At 35.6% G+C, this 20,439-nt stretch overlaps 1 protein-coding gene across 1 annotated transcript in view; it reads left to right on the forward strand.

Moving 5' to 3' along the window:
• Nucleotides 1-1,614: 1,614 nt before the first annotated feature.
• Nucleotides 1,615-20,439, forward strand: part of LOC106471990 (dynein intermediate chain 2, ciliary-like) — a gene marked incomplete at its 3' end in the record, with an annotated part of 70,048 nt that continues 51,223 nt past the window's right edge. Inside the window, exons 1-4 of the mRNA XM_022400603.1 lie at nucleotides 1,615-1,804; nucleotides 9,985-10,056; nucleotides 12,478-12,528; nucleotides 13,679-13,726. Of these exons, the coding sequence (XP_022256311.1) occupies nucleotides 1,775-1,804; nucleotides 9,985-10,056; nucleotides 12,478-12,528; nucleotides 13,679-13,726 (201 nt within the window). The remainder of the gene's footprint in view (nucleotides 1,805-9,984; nucleotides 10,057-12,477; nucleotides 12,529-13,678; nucleotides 13,727-20,439) is intronic.

Genomic DNA, 20,439 nt, shown 5'->3' on the forward strand with positions numbered 1-20,439 from the left:
TCCCTTTCCGCGTCACGTTTTCCCCTCTTATATATACCAGCGTACCCTCTTTCTAGTAAGAAGTTGAACATTCGCCAAAGTACATGATAGTTCTAGAAACGTTGCGTCACGGTGGTCATGTGACTCGCTGACGCAACAATTCGTTATATAAATGATGTTGAATTCAGGTCTAAATAACTTACAATGTCGTTGTATAGGTAGTTGATCAGGCCACATTTGGAGTATTGTTTTCAGTCTTTGGTTCCTTACCTAAGAAAGGACATTGAATTGTTGACAAATTTTCAAAGAAATGCTACTAGGATGATACCTAGTATGGAAAAGTTGTCAGGCAAGGGTAGGTTAAGATCTCTGAAGTTATTTTCTCCTGAATAAAGAAGAGTTAGAGAAGATATGATTTAGGGGGTTTAAGATTGTTAAGGCAGATGATAGTGTTGATGGATCATCTTTTTTTCGTATATAATGGTGAGAATGGTGTGACTAAAGGACACAGCTATACATTTTGGCAAGGTTGGAGTCATTTTCAGACTTATTTTTCTAACAAGGTGGTTGGCCTTTGGAACGGGCTGCCTTTAAATGTGCTGGATGCAGTTAATTCAAGGGCATTTAAATGAAAGCTTAATAAATAGTTGAATGATAAGGGCTGGTTTTGAACTTTTGCAATATTTGGTTCAATTCAGTGGATGGGACGGCATAGATGGACCAAGTGGTTCCTTGTTCTCCTTTTATGTTATGTTTTGTTATAAACGCTCATCACTTGAAGTATCAATATTTATTAACGAAACAGTTTGTCAATTAGGTTATTTTGGAGTGATTCCTGAAAATTTTGTGAAGTCTGGTACAATATGATTGAATATTAACAAATCTTGCAGTAGGCCAGGCATGGCCAAATAATTAGATTACTCGGGAAATTGAATTCATGATTTCACATTTCGAGTCCCGTTGCCGGATTTTGTGGCTGCGGGTGTGCTATAAGATAATGATTAAATCCCACTACTCTGTCAGATAACAGTGCCGAAAAGCTCTAGTCTATAAAACGAACGAACAATCTTACAGAAGTAATTGCCTATTATCAAGTTATGATAAGTAACTTTAATGTTATAAAACGACTTTTTAACTCTCTTGTATTATTAATAAAATGAAACAAACTTTCTTTCATGTATGAGTGCTATTAGACGATTACTGACGCAGTGGTTTTTTAAAGTTCTATCTATATGACCTTATGTAATAAAAAAAATAAATGTTTTCAAAATATGTTTGTCATTAATGAAAAGGAGGTTGTTTGTATTATAAACTCACTACTTGGTTGACTTCTTAAGAGTGGGAACACTAGATACTTCATGTGCATTAAAACTTTGAAAAATAGTTAAATTACAGAGGTCGAATTTGTTACATTTCCATTTATTTTCTTTTAAAGAAACTATATTCACTTATTTTGGAGATCTGTTTTTACTTTCTGTTGTTCTTTTTGTAAATGGTTCTTTCTCCTTCAGTTATAAATATAAATTTTATATACCAGAATATTAGTAACAATTTAATTTAAAATGATACTGTTAAATCTGAATTTAAAATATTAAAAAGTTATTTTAAATACTACGATTTCTTCAAGAGGGCAATGAAGTAGCTCAGTTGCCATAGTAGCAGTGGAAACATATTTATTATATAACTTTTTAATAACAATGTAGAGAATACTAATTAAAGATTAAACCTTTTTGTGTATTGATATAGGTTTTCAGAAGCTAACTTCAAATTCAAAACTAGTAAAAATTTTGAAAATATGCCAGCCAAAAATAAACCTAAAAAGGAGGTAAGTAAGATTTGACTCGTTAAACAACGTTAACCTAACGAATAATAATAGTTCTGCTACGCCTATTAGTATTACGGTTTTAATAATACAGTATGTAGTGAAGCTTATCATTTATGTAAGAGTATATTACAATTTATATTCTAAATAATAAATAGTATTTCAATTATAATTTGAGTAAAAATAATGTAACTATTAATTATTATTATACTTGATTAATTCCACAATTATCTCTGTATTGCTGCTAGTAGCAGCATTTTTCATACATCATGATTACCAAACATTAATTTAAACATTACGTTCATTATATTTTAATATGCAGATGCTGCATAATTAATAATAATAAAGAACACTGTGGCTAATGAGGGAACATAAAACTTAGAGACTAGCTTCCTTTGACTTAGATTTTTAGAGATTGATTAAATGGTGTATTACTTTTTATGTTTGTTGTTGTTGTTGTTTGCAAATCAAAAATATAGAAACAGAAATTGTCTGAATATGATTGGGATTCAGCAACATAAGAAGAAACTACTAAACATAGCAAACTTGCAAAATGATCTGAAACATCTTAAATTTTGTGTCATGAGTTTATATAAGTAAATAAAAGTTAACAAGAGTTTCGTTTTTTACATCAGAATAAGTCAGAAATCAGGAAATAATCTAAAATTAAAGGAACAGGTATTTCCTTGTAAGTTCTATATTAAAGTCTGTAACAAGAATGTGTGGTTTGCTAGAGAGAATGGTACTGATAAAGTTTATCTAGAAGAAAAAAATGGTTTAACACTAACAGATAACATGTAGAGTGTATGGCTGAATCTACATCATAAAAAAACAAACACCACACTCAAGATATTATGATCAAGTATAAGCATTTACAAGTGGGGAAAAAAATAAATCTTGAGAGAGTTAAGGAAATTGGAAATAAACCATGATAGTATAGCTACAGTAAAGAGGAGATTGGAGATTTAGAACATAGTAAGTTAAGTAAAAATTAAACAATAGATTCAAGAATCAACTAAATTGCTATTATTCTAATAGTAGGAGTATTAGGAACAAATTGGATGAGTTTAGTGCCCAAGTTGAAATGGAAGACTGATATAATAGGAATTACTGAAACTTGATTCAATTTAGAGAACATTGATAAAATGAATTATTTAGAAATTACAGATTGTAAATCATTTAACAGCAATAGACATCTTTAAAAGAAGGAATGATTTGGCTTTCTGTATTAGTGTCACAAGTGGAGTACCTCAGGGCTCAGTCATAGGACCTTTGCTCTTTTTGATTTACATCAATTACCAATGACATAGATGAAGGAATGGTTAATAAATTACTTAAATTTGCTGATGATATTAAGGTTTTGGGTGTTGCTAGCTATGAAGAGGTACCTGCTGCTTTACAAAAGGATTTATATCATTTAGTGATTTGGGCAAATAAATGACAGATGGGTTTTAATTATAATATGTTCCAGATGATGCATGTAGGTTATAATAATTTGTATTATAAGTATAATTTGGATGGTAATAACCTTAATCTGTCATGAAAGAAAGGGATTTTGGTGTAATGGTTGATCAGTCTCTTTTTAGTTAGTAACTGTCATAGACCATCTGTTCAGATAAATAATGTCAATAAGAAATTGTATAATGAGATCAGGCTTGTTATAAGAAGGATACAAATGTCATAATCATTGGAGACTTTAAATTTTTAGCACATGGATTCAGCCCCTTCTTAAGAAAACTATTAATGTAGAAAATGTGATTTGCTAAAATACAAGATTTTTAGGCAAGATTATACTTGAGAAATAAAATATAAAAAGATATAGAGCTCTGTTTTTCAGTAAAATAAACATTTGCAAAATGGTATATTTTACAATAGTTTTAATAATAGCAAATTATATAGACTTTTCTCATTGCTTCAAAGAGATTTTAGGTACAGTTTCTTTCTGCTGATAGTTTGGGTGTATTGTGATTATTTTTGTGGTGATTCAGTATGTGTTTAATTTGTTGTGATTGTAAAATCATTTTCATCATTCAAACATTTAAGTTGCTGATACTAAACTGAATCTATAGTTCTTTTTGTTGGACAACATTAATTGACATATCTTTCTGGGTTGTTTGATGTATACTGTTATCCATGATATTAATTGTTGCAGTTTAAATGTTTATCTCAGTGGACTCAATGGAAAGTATACTGTAAGCATGAAGACTTTGCTATAAGCACTCTGTCAGTATTGTGAGTATTGCATGATATAGGTCTTTTGCTAGAGAAGGCAAATTACTATCATTGGTATCAGTACTGTCTTTTTACTTCGACATTAACCTTATTACAACTTTCTGACTTTCTTAGCTCTTATCTAATGGCATGATGCAAGACTGGGATGTTTATGGTATTGTTGAATATTTTAATAAACATGCTCAGCATATTGCCTTTCACAGTTTCTTTTCTCTCTTTAAATATGAAGCTATGTTGATGACTCATGCAACAAAACAAAGTTCATTGTTAATTTTTAACATAATTCATTGTTTTTCAAATAGAACTCCATGTTTATAATTTTCATTCTAATTAATATCAATTATGTACCTGAGAATGCTTTGTGAAACATCATGGAATACTATTCACTTTTATAGTGTCTTTAATACAAGTTAGAAGACTGAAAAATTGTTTAATACAACAATAGCTCTCTGAAAATCAACTTTAGATTTAGTTCTGATGAGCTTTTGTGAATGTTCAAGCTAAAGAGTAGCATCACTGTGATATTTTCTGTCAGTTTAAAGGAAATTTTTATTTTTTATATATCAAGACAAAAAATCTCAAGAAACTGCAATATTAAGAATATTATCTTATTGCTGCACTAAGTAGTCCAAAAACATTATTTAAAGATACTGTGTGGCTTAATATAAATGAGCTATTAAATTTACAGTTAATTTTCTTTTATGATTTTCATTTGCTCTTGTTAAGGTAATCTAAATTAGCAATATTACATCTGTGATATTCGTGGATGGGACCAATTTCCCAATAAGTATACCTGCAATAGTAGAAGACTCATTCAGGATTATTAAGAGTGTTTCTGAGAAGATATTGACTAAGTATTTTCTTTTAAGAATAGCATAAAGAAGTTAAATTACTTTATTTATCAGATGATTAAAAATCTTTATTGTACTAATAAACAAAAAAAAACTGAAACAATTCATGCAATCTTATAGATGACGGGTCAGTCCTTTCTTCTCTAGTTGGTATTTAGTCTTCTTAGGATTTGATGCACCAAAACCAAACACAGTGACTTTATAAAAAGAAGAGCAGGTCTTTCTTGTGGATTGACTAGTAGAGAGATGAATTAATAAGTGTGTTCAAATCTACAATGAAAACTTGTGTTCTTTGTCCAATGGATGGCCTCACCTCTTGATCTCTGTTCCCTGACAGCACTGGTTGATTGTCACTTTCAGTCAGTGCTATGATTGGCCTGCCAAGGATATCTTAGTTATAACCCATTCAACCTAGATTCATTATACATTACTGAAACATCTTTGTGGGTGGAGGAGATGTCACCTACTAAAGAATAAAAGTCAAATAAACTAGAATAAGGCAAAGTTAACAACCATCTGGACCACTTATTACTACAATGAAAATGTAGAAACTAAACAATCAATAATTTGGAAAATGTCTGTTTTTTTACTTTAGAAGGTAGAAAACCCAGGATATACCCATATATTACACATATGAGATCCAATGAAACTAATTCCAATATGATATATTCCCTTTTCTCACAGAACATCTTTTTCCAAACTTGTACTGCCCTTGATATGTGTGAATTTTCACTCACCACTAGCCTTGATACTCCCACCTATCCTAACATGTTTTCACATGAGGCATTTGCATGATAATATGCAAATGAGCATATGACAAACCTCCACCAATAGGAGTGCAACAAAACTCACAGCACAGTTCAAAATCACTTCTTGTTTGGCACTTGTGGTGTTAAGATGTGTTTTTCATTCATCCTTTTTTTTTACAAAATTTTCAATCAGTTCCTTGTTGGGTTTTTGAGGAGATGCAAAATTGCCAACTAAACATTAATTGTACTTTTTGGGAGTAAACATGCATAATTTCACATCTTTATCTTTTCACTTATAGTTTATTTTTAAAGTTTTATTTTCCTCTCCTGTTCTATATTTTTCATTATGTATGTCAACACACATCAACAAGTGCTTGCGGGCAATGTTACGTTAACTTTGGCTGTTAGGTTTAGCCCCTCTGACATAATATTTCTTGCACTCATAAGTTCCTCAAAGCTGTGTTGGTAATTCAATGTATAGTATAATTTTAAAAATAATTAAATATTTCAAGCAAAAATCTTAAAACACAAATAATACATAATTAACTAAAATCTAAATGCAATCTAAATGTCTATCAAACTAATACATTTAAGGCAAGAGAAAATTGACAAGCACTATGGACAATGCTCTCAACAATGAACTTAGCATCATTATAATTGCACTGAAAGTATATCTATATCATATGTGTCACGTAAAGATAAATGATCTTGAAGGCCAAAATCTGCTCTTTCTATTGGTTATAAGCATGCCATTCAATTTAGAACAGTCGCTAAGTGACCCAGCTTCTACTTTGCAAGTGGGTGTGGCATAATTTTCCTTATTGGTTTTCCATTTGTCTCAAACTTCTCCTAAATATTCTCCCATATCTTATTCCACTTTTTCCCTCTTCTTTACCTGTTCCTGCTAAACAGGCTTCTGAAGTTACTTGTCAGTTCTTTTGGCAATAACTTCAGCACCCCTAGCAGTCCTGGTGACTATGTGGTGAGCTTTATAAGATCAGTGGAACCTCATTCAGGATCCCTTAGATGCCCCTATCCGTTTCTCTTCTTCCCTTCATGTGGATTTTGCCTGGTGGTTGAACAGAGACAACACCACAGTAGATGTTCCTCCTTCTCCTCGTCTGGAGATCAACCTTTTTATAAATGTTTCACCTTTGAGTTTGTGTGCATATCTGGACACACAGGAGATTTTGGACCATTAGTCTATTGCAGAGTCATCTCTTGGAACTGCTTGCTTTGGTGCACTTCCTACCATCTCTCCTGAAATGGTCAGTTTGGATCCATTCTGGCAATTTAAAGGTTGTCTCATACATCACTCGGCAAGGGGGCACTCAGTTGAGGTCTCTCTGTTTCCACACATTGGACCTCCTGTTTTGGGCCCATAGCCATCACATTCAGTTGTTGGTGTCGTCCTATACTAGGTGCCCTGAATCTGGTCGTGGATCACTTATCACTCTCCAACAAGATTCTTCTCACAGAGTGGTCCCTCAACCCACAGATACTTGACTGGCTGTGTTTACAATAGGGTACACTGGAACTGGGTGTATATGCCACCCATCTGAATTCTAAACTTTCCAGATTTTGCCTTCTAATTCCGCATCACATTACCTCTATGTTTTTCCACCCCTCCATCTTCCTCATGTTCTCTCACTCATACAAGCCACTTAGTGTCACATCCTCTTGGTGGCACTCTATTTTGTGTGGCACAGCTGTTGTTTCCATTTCATCAGCCACTCCTACTGACACCTCGTCTTTCTCTACACCTCTCATCCATCATTCTCATAAACCTTAATTGAATGCACTACATCCTTCCCTTCCAGTGCTCCATCTTCATGTGTGGCTTTTGTGCAGTGTATTGCCAGTCAGGCCAGACTTTCCCAGTGGGTTGCTTCCCTGATTTTCCATTCCAATTTGTCCTTCCTCCATGTCAGTTTACCAGTGTAAGTGGTATGCGTACCACTGCTGGTCTTCTCATCATGGTTTTCCTCCATCCCATCCTACTCTTCCACACCTGATTTCTGTCTTTACCTAGCTTTTCGACAAGGGACTTTCAGTATCTATGATTGCTGGTTATCATGTGGCATTGTAAGCCACTTTCCATTTCACAAGATTTCACTGTGTCTTCACTTTTCTGATTCTCACCCTATTGTTTTGTTCCTTCTGCCTTTGCTGTCACCACATCCTACCTGCATCCCTGATTCGAACCTTAGTGTCATCCACCATGCCCTCACCCTTCTTCCCTTCAAACCCATGTCATCCTGTTCCTTATATCATCTCTCCTTAAAGACTTTTTCCTACTACAATTGGTGTGTGGATGTTGATGTTTTTATTTTGTTTTTGCTTTTGATATTTCTCTCACTTTATATCACAGGGTCTATGCCATCCTCTACCTGGATCAGTCTTTCCTGCCCAAAACATTGGTCTCATGTGAGGGCAATTTTGCTTTCACTCCTATTTCTCACCTTTATCATTGTTCCAGTCCATATTGCCTCTTATGTCCTGTATGGGCTCTCTGTTGTTATGCAGCCCACACTGCTACCTTCCGTGGTTCACATTCCTGTTTGTTCATTTATTGGAACCCTTCCCTTTCCTGTGATGTTTCTCCTATTACCCTTATAGGTTGGATTCACAAGCAGATTCATTTGCCTTATTCTTCCCTGTCTCCTTATGATTGTTGTCTATTCCAAGTCTCCTCAAATCAAATCTATCACCTTACCATGACCCTGGCTGCCTGATTCTACTAGAGGATATAGTTTATGCTGCCATGTGGACCTCTCCCCATACATCTATTTCACATTATCTTCATCATCAGCCTGTTTTCTGTTCTGCAGGTTATTGTCTACCTTCCATTGTCATCTTGAGCTCCACGGTTTCTCTATGAGAGGTTAGGTGTTCTTTTTTTTACTTTTTTCTTTATAGAGGCTTTTCTTGCATTTACAGATCCTGCTCAGTGACGACTGTTACCTGACCATATATAATTATTCTTAAACCTGCACTATATGACCATTCAGATCAATAACATCCACTGTTGAGATGTGATGTTCAGTAAGACCACTTGTAAATTTTCCTTGTGGTGTTTTGCATCAGAAATATATTTTCCCCAGGACCGTACACTCCTGGACTAACACGAGTAAAGTAGAATGGTATTGCCACCCATCCCTGTCACTCCTTTGTTTGGCTGTATCAGGAATGGACTTCTTTTCAACATAACATTTTGCAATAACATGTTGCACTGTTTCCAGTGCTGTGTTCCTCTGTACTCTCCTGAGTGTGCTCAATTCCATTTCGTTGAGAGCAAGGCAGTGGTGTTCTATGAGTATAGATGGTGTATAGATACTCCTACCATAAACCTGATGTACTGTTCCCGATGCCGCCTGGTTATGGACTGGACAATTTCTGCCACCATGAAACTCCCCCTCTGGCTGGGCACCCTCTTTTTTACTGTCACATTGCTGTCTGCCTTCCTACCATCATCCTTTTCCTACCATGGGCCAGATATTCCTATCACAGTTCTATTGGTGTTGGTTGAGCTTAAACTCTCCTTTACACGTCACTGCACCCTAGCCACTCTACACCAGGGGACCCTCCTATGTTTCTGCCCTTATTGCAACACATCATTTTCATAGAGAGAATACACTGGGCTCAAAAGTGGTGTAGTCTCCTATGGGTGTGTCTTACCTACTCTTTATTCACACACCCCATGAGATTTCTTGGGCACTTTCTGAAGGGGGCTCATCTAGATAATGGTACACAGGTCACTTCACCAGGTCAGTGTGGGATTTAAGTTATTCTGTGAGAGGAGGAAAGATATTAGATTGGAAATTAACATTTTCGTCACTTTAAATGTATTTCTGATAGATTCCTATCTCCTGTCACCTTTCCCTCCCTTCCTCTCCACATCTTAACGCCACGAGTGCTAATCGAGAAGTGATTTTGGGCTAAGCTGCATAGAGGGAGTCAGCTGTGCTGAGAGTTGTGCTCACTTGCATGCTATCACAGAGCTGCCTTATATGAAAACATATGAGGGTAGGTGGGAGAATCAAGGCTAGAGGTGAGCAAAAACTTGCACATATAGAGGGCAGCACAAGTCAGGAAAAAGCTATTCTGTGAGAGGAGGTAAGAATCTATCCGAAATACATTTTCAGTGTAGGAAAATGTTAACATTCATTTTCTAAGGATTTTTAGTTTTTTGAAATAATTTAATAATACATTATTGATAATCTTAGTTTTAATACTGAAATATTCCTGACCATCATGTTTTATTGTATTGTTCTTACTTTATGTAATATATAGTTATTGACTATAGTTTCAGCCAAAATTTAAACTATTTTAATTCCCACTGTTTTTAAAGAAAGTATTAAGGCCAGACCAAAGAAGAGAATCAACAAAAGTCAGTGGTCCTCCTAAGACATCTACAGTCAAGGTATGAATTTTTATTGACATTGTATTTGGAGTTATTCAGTGTTAGATATGTTGTGGATTTAGTCATTAAAGGGTTACAGAAAAAAAACCATAGTTTTTCAATGAATAGAATAATCTTGTATTTTTTCCATATAAATGCATGCATGCAGAGTGTTTATGAAATAGCTTAAGATTATGTCATGAATATTTGAACAAAAGTTTGTATATTTATAATGATTTAATCTGTGGGCATTTGTAGATGCCCTGTATTGCTGTTGTTTGAAATTTTGTTTGTGAGACAATATTTTGACTTATATAACATCAGAACCATAAAATTATATGCATCTGTGTTTATATATATATATATATATATATATAAAATTTTAGTCTTCCTTCTGTGTACATGCTATCTGTTTTCTGCTTTAGTTGTTCATTAAACACTGAACTGCAGAAACATCTGGTGAATCTATAATTCTTTTTGGATAAGTATTCATATTAAAATGTCAAGTCCTTTAAGCTTGTTTTTATAACCCCATATGTATTTACATTATGTGTAGCTTTGTATCTATAGGTCAGATACTGTAGTATAGACCTATAGGCCAATATACTCTTAATAATCCATAAGCTTTTTACAAAGATTTGTCAGTCAGTAGAATGAAAAAGATTGAGATCCACTGCATTATTCAACAGTTATGGAACAAAAATACACATATTTATATGTTTCAGTGACAATCAATACATTGCTGCAGCATTCACAAAGAAAAGTCTGATTTTTTGTAAAAACATATATATATGTGTGTGTGTGTATATATATATATATATATATATATGTGTGTGTGTGTGTGTGTGTGTGTGTGTATGTGCAATTTATATATATATATATTACAATAAACTGTCATTCTCTAAATAATTCCTTGCAATAGTTAGTGTATTTATTGTTGAATAAAAGAAATATAATAGCCAAATCTAATTATAAAGCAGTTATTTCATTTACAGAGGTTGAGTATGTTATATTAACACCATTTTTGGAGCTTCACCAAATCTTAACAGTCCATATCATGTTCTTCTGATGACCATGTCTTGTCAAGTCCTCTAGTATATTTTCCATTTCAAAAGACTACATCGCAAGGCTGCCATGTCCAAAGCACACTATTCCTCTCAAAAGGTTTTTCGCAATACGTCTAGTGTATAAGTATGGCAGTTTTCCATTGCCATTTTCAACAGTCTGATCACACAGAAATCCATAAACACTGCATTCTGCAACTTGACCATTATGTTTTGATATAGAATAGTATGAATACCCAATTCATTATCAAGCTGCTTCAGATGTGCAACAGTTGAACAAGAAGAACAACTGGAAACCTTATCTTGGTGAGCCCATATGCTGTTTTCCTCATTTCCATACAAAGCTAGTGTTTCTGTGTGGTACGAAGAATCCATTATTCAGATAGTAAGTAGAGTTCACTTTGACCATTATATCTACTTTTCTGATCCCTAACTTACCCCTAGCACAGCATTCAACAATCATGAATCCCTTCCATTGACCAGTAAACAAGGGCACAATACTTGTTACAGTTGTCAAGATATGCATATGCCTTGCCAGGTGTTTCCACATTCTGCCATTATTTCCTGTCTTGATACTGTTCATTCACTTTTTTGACAGCTTTTTGGCTTCCTTTCCTGGATATGTCATGGAAGCAACTTGTGTACATGTGACTTGTATGACTTTTCCAAATCATAATCTTTCTTGGTTATGTTGCAAAGTATGTAGGGGGCTATTGCCACTCATCTTTATGTTCATGGATTTTCCTGTTAGAAGATGCCACACTTTGCTTACCACATCTGGGGTACGACTTGTTGCAGGTCTCTTTGTGGATGGCCCGGGCATCCCAAGGTGGTCTATATTTCTTTTTACTTTTTCCAATGCCATTAAGTAAAATGGATATCTCCTTCTTTGGAAATTTGAAATCCCCAATCTGAACATATATATTTTGTTTTCAAAAGGACTGTTACATACCCTTCCCAAAAATGATACATTTTTGGTGGCATCACACTACTGTACCTACAAAATGCTTAACAATGTCAAAATATAGATCTGAGCATGTCTCTCCTCCACAACTTTATATTGGCTGTGGTTGTCAAGTGACTTACTGATTTTGATATTCAAAAGTGTTTTAATATAATGTACTTAACTCTCTGTATTTAATTATGTGACTGCTATTGTGCTCTTTTAAAATCTGTGTTTCACCACCTTAAAAACCTACAAATCCTTGTTAAAAATATTTTATTTTTTGGGGGCTAATTATTTTCATATTTGATTTATTTAAGTGTTTAATTTCCAATTTTATCTATAGAAATAATGTTTCACTATAATAACTCATCTATATTTTATTTTGCATTGACTAAATTATAAATCCTTTTCTTACCTTGTGTAATTAAAAAGGGTGAAGATGATGAATCTTACTTTCCAGAGTGGAATGAAGAATGGACAGATGTAAGTTTTTAATTTGAAAGTGAATAATAAATATAGAATTAGATATATATATTGGCACTTTATATCATTTTCAACGATATATTTTCAATGCTCTATATAAAGACCCAGTAAATGCATTAAGCAAGTAATATTTGAAAAAAAAAAAAAAGAATAGGCTACTAAAAGCAATTTTCTGGACTTTGAACACTCTCACACTCAAATTATATGTTATTATCTTATCCCAAATTCAGCCTTTTCATTTTGAAACACCTGTAAGATGCTCTAATATTTTACTATGACTGAACTTGAAGGATTTAAATATTGGGTTTATAAATCGAAATTTTGTAATCTAATAAACTGATCCAATAACTTAATTTCAAACTTTGGTAGCCATTTTTTGTTTGTAACATTCATTAGGTATATAATCCAACACCACTGCTTTGAAAATGTGTCTTTGTTTGGAACTGTTAGTTTATAATCTAATAATACCCAGTACTAACTATTTCAATAATGGTACAGTGCTACATCATGATAGATAATTTCATTATACCTAGGTTTATTTGTCATGTTCATCTGGTAACATGTTTGTGACTGTTGTTATTGGTGCAGTTTGTTTAGATTTATATAAATATTATCTCTGTGATATCAGTATATTAATTTTTTGTGTGTATGCAATTTGTGTTTTGGTATTCTTAATATCCTCGCATAACTTCCTATACCAAAATGGTATAAAAGATAAATGAAACGAATTGTTTACAAAGATTGTTTGTTTTGTTCCTTGAAATGCTAGTATTTAATAATTAGTTTAATACTCAGTAATCCATCCCAAAAAATCCATGAAATTTTAAAATGTAAATCTGACTTGAAGTAAGTATGAAAACTTTTGATAAATAAGTTTGAAACTGATCTTAGCTAGTTAGCATATCTTATCTTCAATCATTTTTTTGTTTAATAATAGATAAATTTTTAGAATCTTTTGTTTCTTGAGTAGCCTTCTGAGGCCTAATGTTGATGGTAAAGTAGTATGTTTATAATCAGACTTTTTTCTTTGTTAGGTAAATTAGATAACATTATTTTAACTGCATCCAGTTGATAATCTTATAATAAAATCAAAAATGTTATATGTGAGATTTTTTTATGTGAATAGAATTATCATATTTACTGTTCATAGAAGAAGACCATTTTGAAACCAGTTGATCAGGTTCCATTATCTGAAGAAGTAAGTGTATTTTCTTATGCAAAAATTTCAAATAAGTTTAGTTTCTAGAAGTTGCAGAAATACTACCTAACAGAAATGTTGGGCTAATTTGACATCTGCATAACAATGTAAATAAATGCATAGAAAAATATATTTAATATCCATATTGAATAGAAATTGGTATGTCAGTTCTAATTAAATATTGCTATAGCATCAGTGTCTTGAAAGAAATTTGTAAAGCAAAGTGAATGGAAGTTGGAAGCTATTATTTCAAATGATTTATTTTTATTGTTGAATTGTTCATAAATTTTGAGCTATTAACTTTTGTATAAGAAAAGCAAAAATGAAAAGGCACTTGAGGACACCAGTTTAGATATGTATTTATTCTTGATAACAAACAACCTGCCTACATTGTCAGGAATCCAAGTAACTGTAAAATAAAATTAATGAGAAAATGCTAGTGACTCTTTAAATGTATTTTAATTTTTAAAAAATAAACTCCATTACTGCATAATTATATATAATTATGATCCCCATTTTAATAATTTATTTTTTAGTTGCCTCTGTTTTAAATTATAAAATATTTTGTTCTAATTCTTTGGATTCTTTTAGTTTTTTATCAGTAAAACTGTTGATAACAAAAGCCTTTATTTGTTTTAAGAAAAACGTAAATGTAAGTATATTCTATCCTGCATACATTTTTGTAGAGTTATGCAAATTTTCTTAGGAAATAAATTAAAGTTTCTAATTCAAAATGACTACTTGGTAAGAATAACTACTGTGTGGAAGATGTTATTGTTACAATTAAAAGTTTCTATATACTGTTGATGTGCTTTTAAACTCCTGAGGTTTAAACTATCTGTAGCATTGCAATTTTCTATATATTGTTGATGTGCTTTTAAACTCCTGAGATTTAAACTGTCTGTAGAGTTGCAATTTTTGCTGCTACAACTACAACCACAGTACTGTGATATGTAGGTATCATAACTAAACCTCTACCTAACTTAACCTATGAATATTTTACTTATAAAACGTTTTTTATAATTCTAGTACTTTCCTGTTTTTAGTTATAAATTCCAGACAAAGAAAAAATGTACCTAACCTTAAACTCCCTAATTTTGACCTTAGGGTTTGTCTTCCCATGTTCACATGTGCATGGCTAGATCTTTTCTATTATGGTGCCTGGATTTCATGCTCAATACCCTTTTAAATGAGTATCTGACTCTCAGAAGGATATCTAACATGTTGGTGATATGCAAGGATAAAGAAGTTCTAAACTCTTGTTTCACCTTCTCTACTAATGAGGCTTGCCTGTTGACATAGAACTCTAATTTTTAGCAGAGCTTAGGATTGAATGTAATCTTATGTGAGGTATTTTTTTCTTAGATTTTGGCCTGATTTTCATTTGGTATTATAATTATATTAGACTTATTTGCCAACAACAGGCAACAATCATTAACACCATAACAATTCACTTATATAACTAGTGTTCTGATACAATATCTTACCACTTTTCACAAATAGCTTTTCTTGACTTATACTGCACTCTGTATGCACAAATAAATTTTTGCTCACCACTAGCGTTCATACTCGCCTATACCCTCACGTGTATGCAGATGACACATCTGCATGCTATTGTGCAAATTATCATGCTGACCCAATACCAAAAGGAGTAAGACAACTCCCAGCACAGCTGACTCCCTCTATGTGCCGTCTCTTCCGTGCAGTCCGTAATCACTTCTCACTTGGCAGTCCTCCTGTTAGGATGTGTTTTCACTTGTGATATCCTACTGATTGTTTCTATTCTAGAGTTTGAGTTGATTAGTTGCATGTCTTCATTTTTGCATTTATTAATTCATTAATTTCTTGCTCATATTTGGAGTGGCATTTCAAACATTTTTTTTTCGATTTTTAACATGCGTTTGGAGGTTCAATTGGCATCAGGGTAAGCTTTTTCTGCTAAAAATATAATGGCTCTGTTTGAAAGGAGTTGACTGCCTTGATGTCCTCTATAACCATGTGTAGGTATGCCTGAACATGTGGTTGTGAATTTTGACAGCTTGTTCCCTCATCCTACCTATGCCTCACTGTTGTTTGTTTTGGGGGAGGCCTTCTTCTTCCTTTGTCGACATGATTTACCTTTGATTCCTCACCTGCTCTTCTGAGTGTCATGCTCTTGTGCTAGTATCTAGTGTTTCTACTCCCTCACCATATATTGGGATTCATGCGAGTTGTTTTAGGAATGAGTTACGTTTGGAAGTTGGTATGCCATGGCCCACATGTTCTCTGGCAAACCATGCTTTGATATAACACCACTCTGCATTTCCCTAATTAGACTCTCTGTGTTTTGACTCGCTTGGCCCTTTGGGGATTTGGATCTGAATCCTTTGGCTACTTTTTCCCAACATTCTTTTTCTTGTTTTCCACATGGCATGTCTCTCCTCATGCACCCTTTCCTTGCTAACATGGCTCCTCTATTGTTGGAACCTTTTTGGATTTGGGATTCTCTTTTGTTGCAGGTACATTTGCCTCCCTCCTCATTGTATGTTTTGCACATGGCTTCTTTCCTGCACCAGGAGGTTTTTGGGGGCATTCCTGATTCTTTGGTAATCTTTAGTCAGCATGGTTGCATACATTTCTGTTTTCATTGGCCTCCTATTTATCCCTACCCCTTCTGAGCCTTTTCCTGTGTCTTGTCCTCCTCTTTTCTCTCCATTCAGGTTCCTACCTCTCGTATTCCTGCAGTTCACTTTTGGTACTTGTGACATCCTTCTGGAAAAACTGATGGTCTTACAGACTACATAGTGGGGGCTGGGTCTCTCTGCTTATCTCACATCTGGTGGTCCTTTATCATGGACCCTTGTGTTTTGGGGGTTATCTTAGAAACAATGGGATTTCACTCCTGGTCTATAGAAGACGATTCTGTATGGTTTAGTGATCTCCCTTTACTTTCTCATCTCCCCTGTATCCTGACTTTACCTTAATTTTGTTCATTGGGGTTGTGTTTTTCTGTTCTAGGCTCATCTGTTCAGATTTCCCTTGGCTTTCAATGTTTTTTGTTGGGTGTCCTGTGCATTTGTCTTTCCCAGGACCCTTGTTTCCACTGTTACATGGACAGCTAGCTACTTCTAGCTCTTTTACAGGCCACCTTTGCACTTCATACTCAGTTCAATTCCCTCATCAGTTAGGTCTAACCTTTTCCCCTTTGTTTGTGGGTTGTGAAGTTACTGATTTTAAACTTATCCTCCTCTACTTTTCCTACTGCTTTAGAGGTTCTATCTTTTTTGAAAACATTCTCTGGAAGCACTCATCGCTTTTGATTGTGCCTACATGAATCGCCTTCCATGGACTTTGATGGACCACTGGAGACTCATTTGGGATCCCTTGGATGCTTCTCTCTTTCCTCATACACCATCTTTGCCTGGTCGTTGTATCGAGACCACACCACTGTTGGTGTTCCTCCTCCTTGATTGGAATGCCACATTTTTATGGATGCTTCTCTTTCCAGTTGTAGTGCTTACCTAGATGCTTGAGAAGTTTCAAGAGAATGGACTCTCTCAGTGTCTTCTCTCCATATCAATATCTTGGAGCTCTTTGCCATTTGTCGGACTTTGGTTCATTTCCTTCCATAACTACAAGACCATTTAGTGATGGTGCATTCTGACAACTCGACAGTGGTCTCATACATCTCCAGGCAAATGGGCACTCAGTTGAGAGACCTTTGTTTTGGGACATTGGACCTCCAGTATTTGGCCCACAGCCATCAGCTTATTTTGTTGGCTTGTCATATTCTGAGTACTCTGAATCTTAGTTCATTGTGGATCATTTATTACTTCCCAACATAATTCTTTTTAAAGAGTGATCATTGAACCCACGGGTGTTTCAGAGGCTCTGTGCTCAGTGGGGTGTTCCAGAGCTGGATGCCTTTGCTACTCATCTCAATTCTCAGCTCCCAAGGTTTTGGTCTCCCATTCCACATCTTTTGGCTGGAGCAGTAGATGCTTTCAGTCAGGATTGGTTGGGACTATACCTTTGTGCCTATCTACCCATTAATCTGATTCTCCAGGTTCTTTCCATCATCCAGACCACTCCATGTTGGATTCTGTTGGTGGTTCCATATTGGGTGGCTTAGCCATGGTTTTTCCACTTCCTCTCCCTTTTCTCTCCATCCTCCTTTGTCAGCCTCAGTCCAGCATGCATCAACCACCTGTACTCCAACTCAGGCTTCATATGTGGCTTTTGCCCAGTTTCTGGCCTTGCAAGCCAGACTTGCAGCATGTGGCATCCTTGATTTCTCATTCTGTATGTCCTCCCTCCATGGCAGAGTACCAAAGAAAGTGGTACATGTACTATCATTGGTCCATATGTTGTGGTTATTCTCCATCCCATCTGATCCTTTCTAACCTGGCTTTTTAAAAGAGGCTTTTCAATCTCCTCTGTTGCAGGCTATCTTCAGCTTTGTCAGCCACATTTCATTTGACATTTATGCCCATGTTTTCAGTTCACCAGTCCTGTCCCTTTTGTTCCATTCCCTCCTCATCTTCCAGCCTCCTCACCATGCCTCTCTCCTGGATTGGATGATGCTTTTCCTTCTCCTGTTAGCATGCTGACATCGTCGTACAGAGGTGTTTACTATTGATATTCACTACACTTTGTTTCACAGTACCTGTGTGGTCAGCCTGACATAGCCAGGTAGTTAGGGCACTCGACTCACAGTCTGTGAGTCATGGCTTCGATTCCCCATCCCACTAAATATGCTTACCCTTTTAGCCATGGAGGCATTATAAAATGAGAGTCAATCCTGCTATTTGTTGGTAAAAGAATAGCCCAAGAGTTGGTGGTGGATGGTGATGACTAGATGCCTTTCCTTTAGTCTTTTACTGTTAAATTAAGGATGGCTAGCATAGATAGCCCTCATATAGCTTTGCACAAAATTCAAAATATACCAAACCTATGTGGTCCTTTTCCCCAATCGTTCTTTTCTGTCCAAAACTTTGGCTTCTTAGGAGGGTAATTCCACCTTCACACCATAAATCGTTTCCTTCCATAACCCACTTTTATGTCCTTTCTGATCCTGATCGTCTCCTTGGTCTGGTCAGGGCTCTATGCTGTTACATGGCATGCATTGATTCCCTCCATGGTTCCAACTCCTTCCCAGTCTCATGAACTTTCTCCCATTACCCTTACAAGTTGGATTTCCTATTTAATTCACCTTGTTTATTCTTTCCTTTATTTCCATCATCTATTGGAGGACATCATTAGCAATGGTATGTGGACCATTCCTCATACCTTTACTGCTCTTTATCTTCCCCACCTAGCCATTTCTTCTTCTGTCGGGTTTTGTCTTCCTCCTGTTACTATTTTGTACTCCAGAATGTCTCTTTGAATGGGTAAGTGCTCCTTTTTTTTCCTTTTATTTTCTTTGCAGGGGACTTTGTCACATAGTTGGATCCTCCTCAATGGCAAGTGTTGCCTGACCAGATATATGTATTCTTAAATCTGCACTGTAAGACCTGTGTGTCATATACAGCCCCCCCCCCCTACTGTTCGTAGGATGCCTTGTGGTATTTTGCTTCATAAAGATGTTTGTACTGGACTAACATGGGTAAAGCAGACAGGGATTATTGCCAATCCCAGATGATCCATGTACTGTAGATCACAGGATCGTCCTGCTTTTCAAAATAAGGTATTGTGGTCACCCATTGCACTGTCTCCAGTGCAGCATTCCTCCGGACTCTCCAATGTGCTGTTTGCCCTTTCTTCTTGTAAAGTATAGGAGTCCTTGCCACTTACCAATTCCTAATTGCTGGGTTGGTGGACCATGTAGGCTTCCTCCTGAGTGTGCTCAGTCCCACTCAGTTGAGAGTAAGCCAGTGGTGTTCTGCTGGTGTAGATGGCATTGACACTCATCCTATCAAAGACCTGATGTACAATTCCACATGTCAATAGGTGTTGGATGATGCAGTCCACCAACATGCAGTTTGCCCCTCTAGCTGAGTCACTCTCCTTCCTACCATCCCCTTGATGTTAGTCCCCAGGAGATATGGTAATGATTAGAGCTGGACCAGCCACATAAGTCCTCACATGTGAGTGGCCCAGTTACCCATGGATTGGACCTGGTTTTGGACTGGAGTTGAACTACTACATTGTCTACCTTCCTACCGTCATCCAGATGTTGGTTCTTGATGGATATGGTCATGGTTGTGTTGGATGTGCACACATGATAATGCATATCATTGGTACAGAGTCTCATCTTCACTACCAATTCCTATATCAGAGGTGAAAGGTAGAGGACCCTCTTCCTACCATGGTCCAGATATTCTGGCCATAGTTCACCTAATGTTGGTAGAGGTCGATCTCCCATTTACGGTCAGGTGCACCCTAGCCAATCTACACCTGGAATCCCTCAATTTTACAGGTGTGTGGCCGGAGACACTCCTCCTACCATGGACTGGATGATACATTCCTGATACTGCTTGGTGTTGAACTGGAGATGCATCCCCACTTTCCTCTCCACCTTCCTACCATCCCCTAGATATCAGTTTCTGGCAGATATGGTAATGGATGGGTTGAATGTGCACCTATGTTTAAGTTGGGGAGGTCCCTCCATTGTTTCTGCCCTTACTGCGACACAATTTCAGTGTGGGCATAAGAACATTACCTGGGTTTTAGAAGTGGTGCGAGGATCCTACTAGGTTGTTGTCATTCTTGTTTACTTTAACCCTTTCCCGTCC

Source organism: Limulus polyphemus, unplaced genomic scaffold (genome assembly GCF_000517525.1).
Source record: "Limulus polyphemus unplaced genomic scaffold, Limulus_polyphemus-2.1.2 Scaffold5009, whole genome shotgun sequence".
NCBI classification, from domain to species: domain Eukaryota; kingdom Metazoa; phylum Arthropoda; class Merostomata; order Xiphosura; family Limulidae; genus Limulus; species Limulus polyphemus.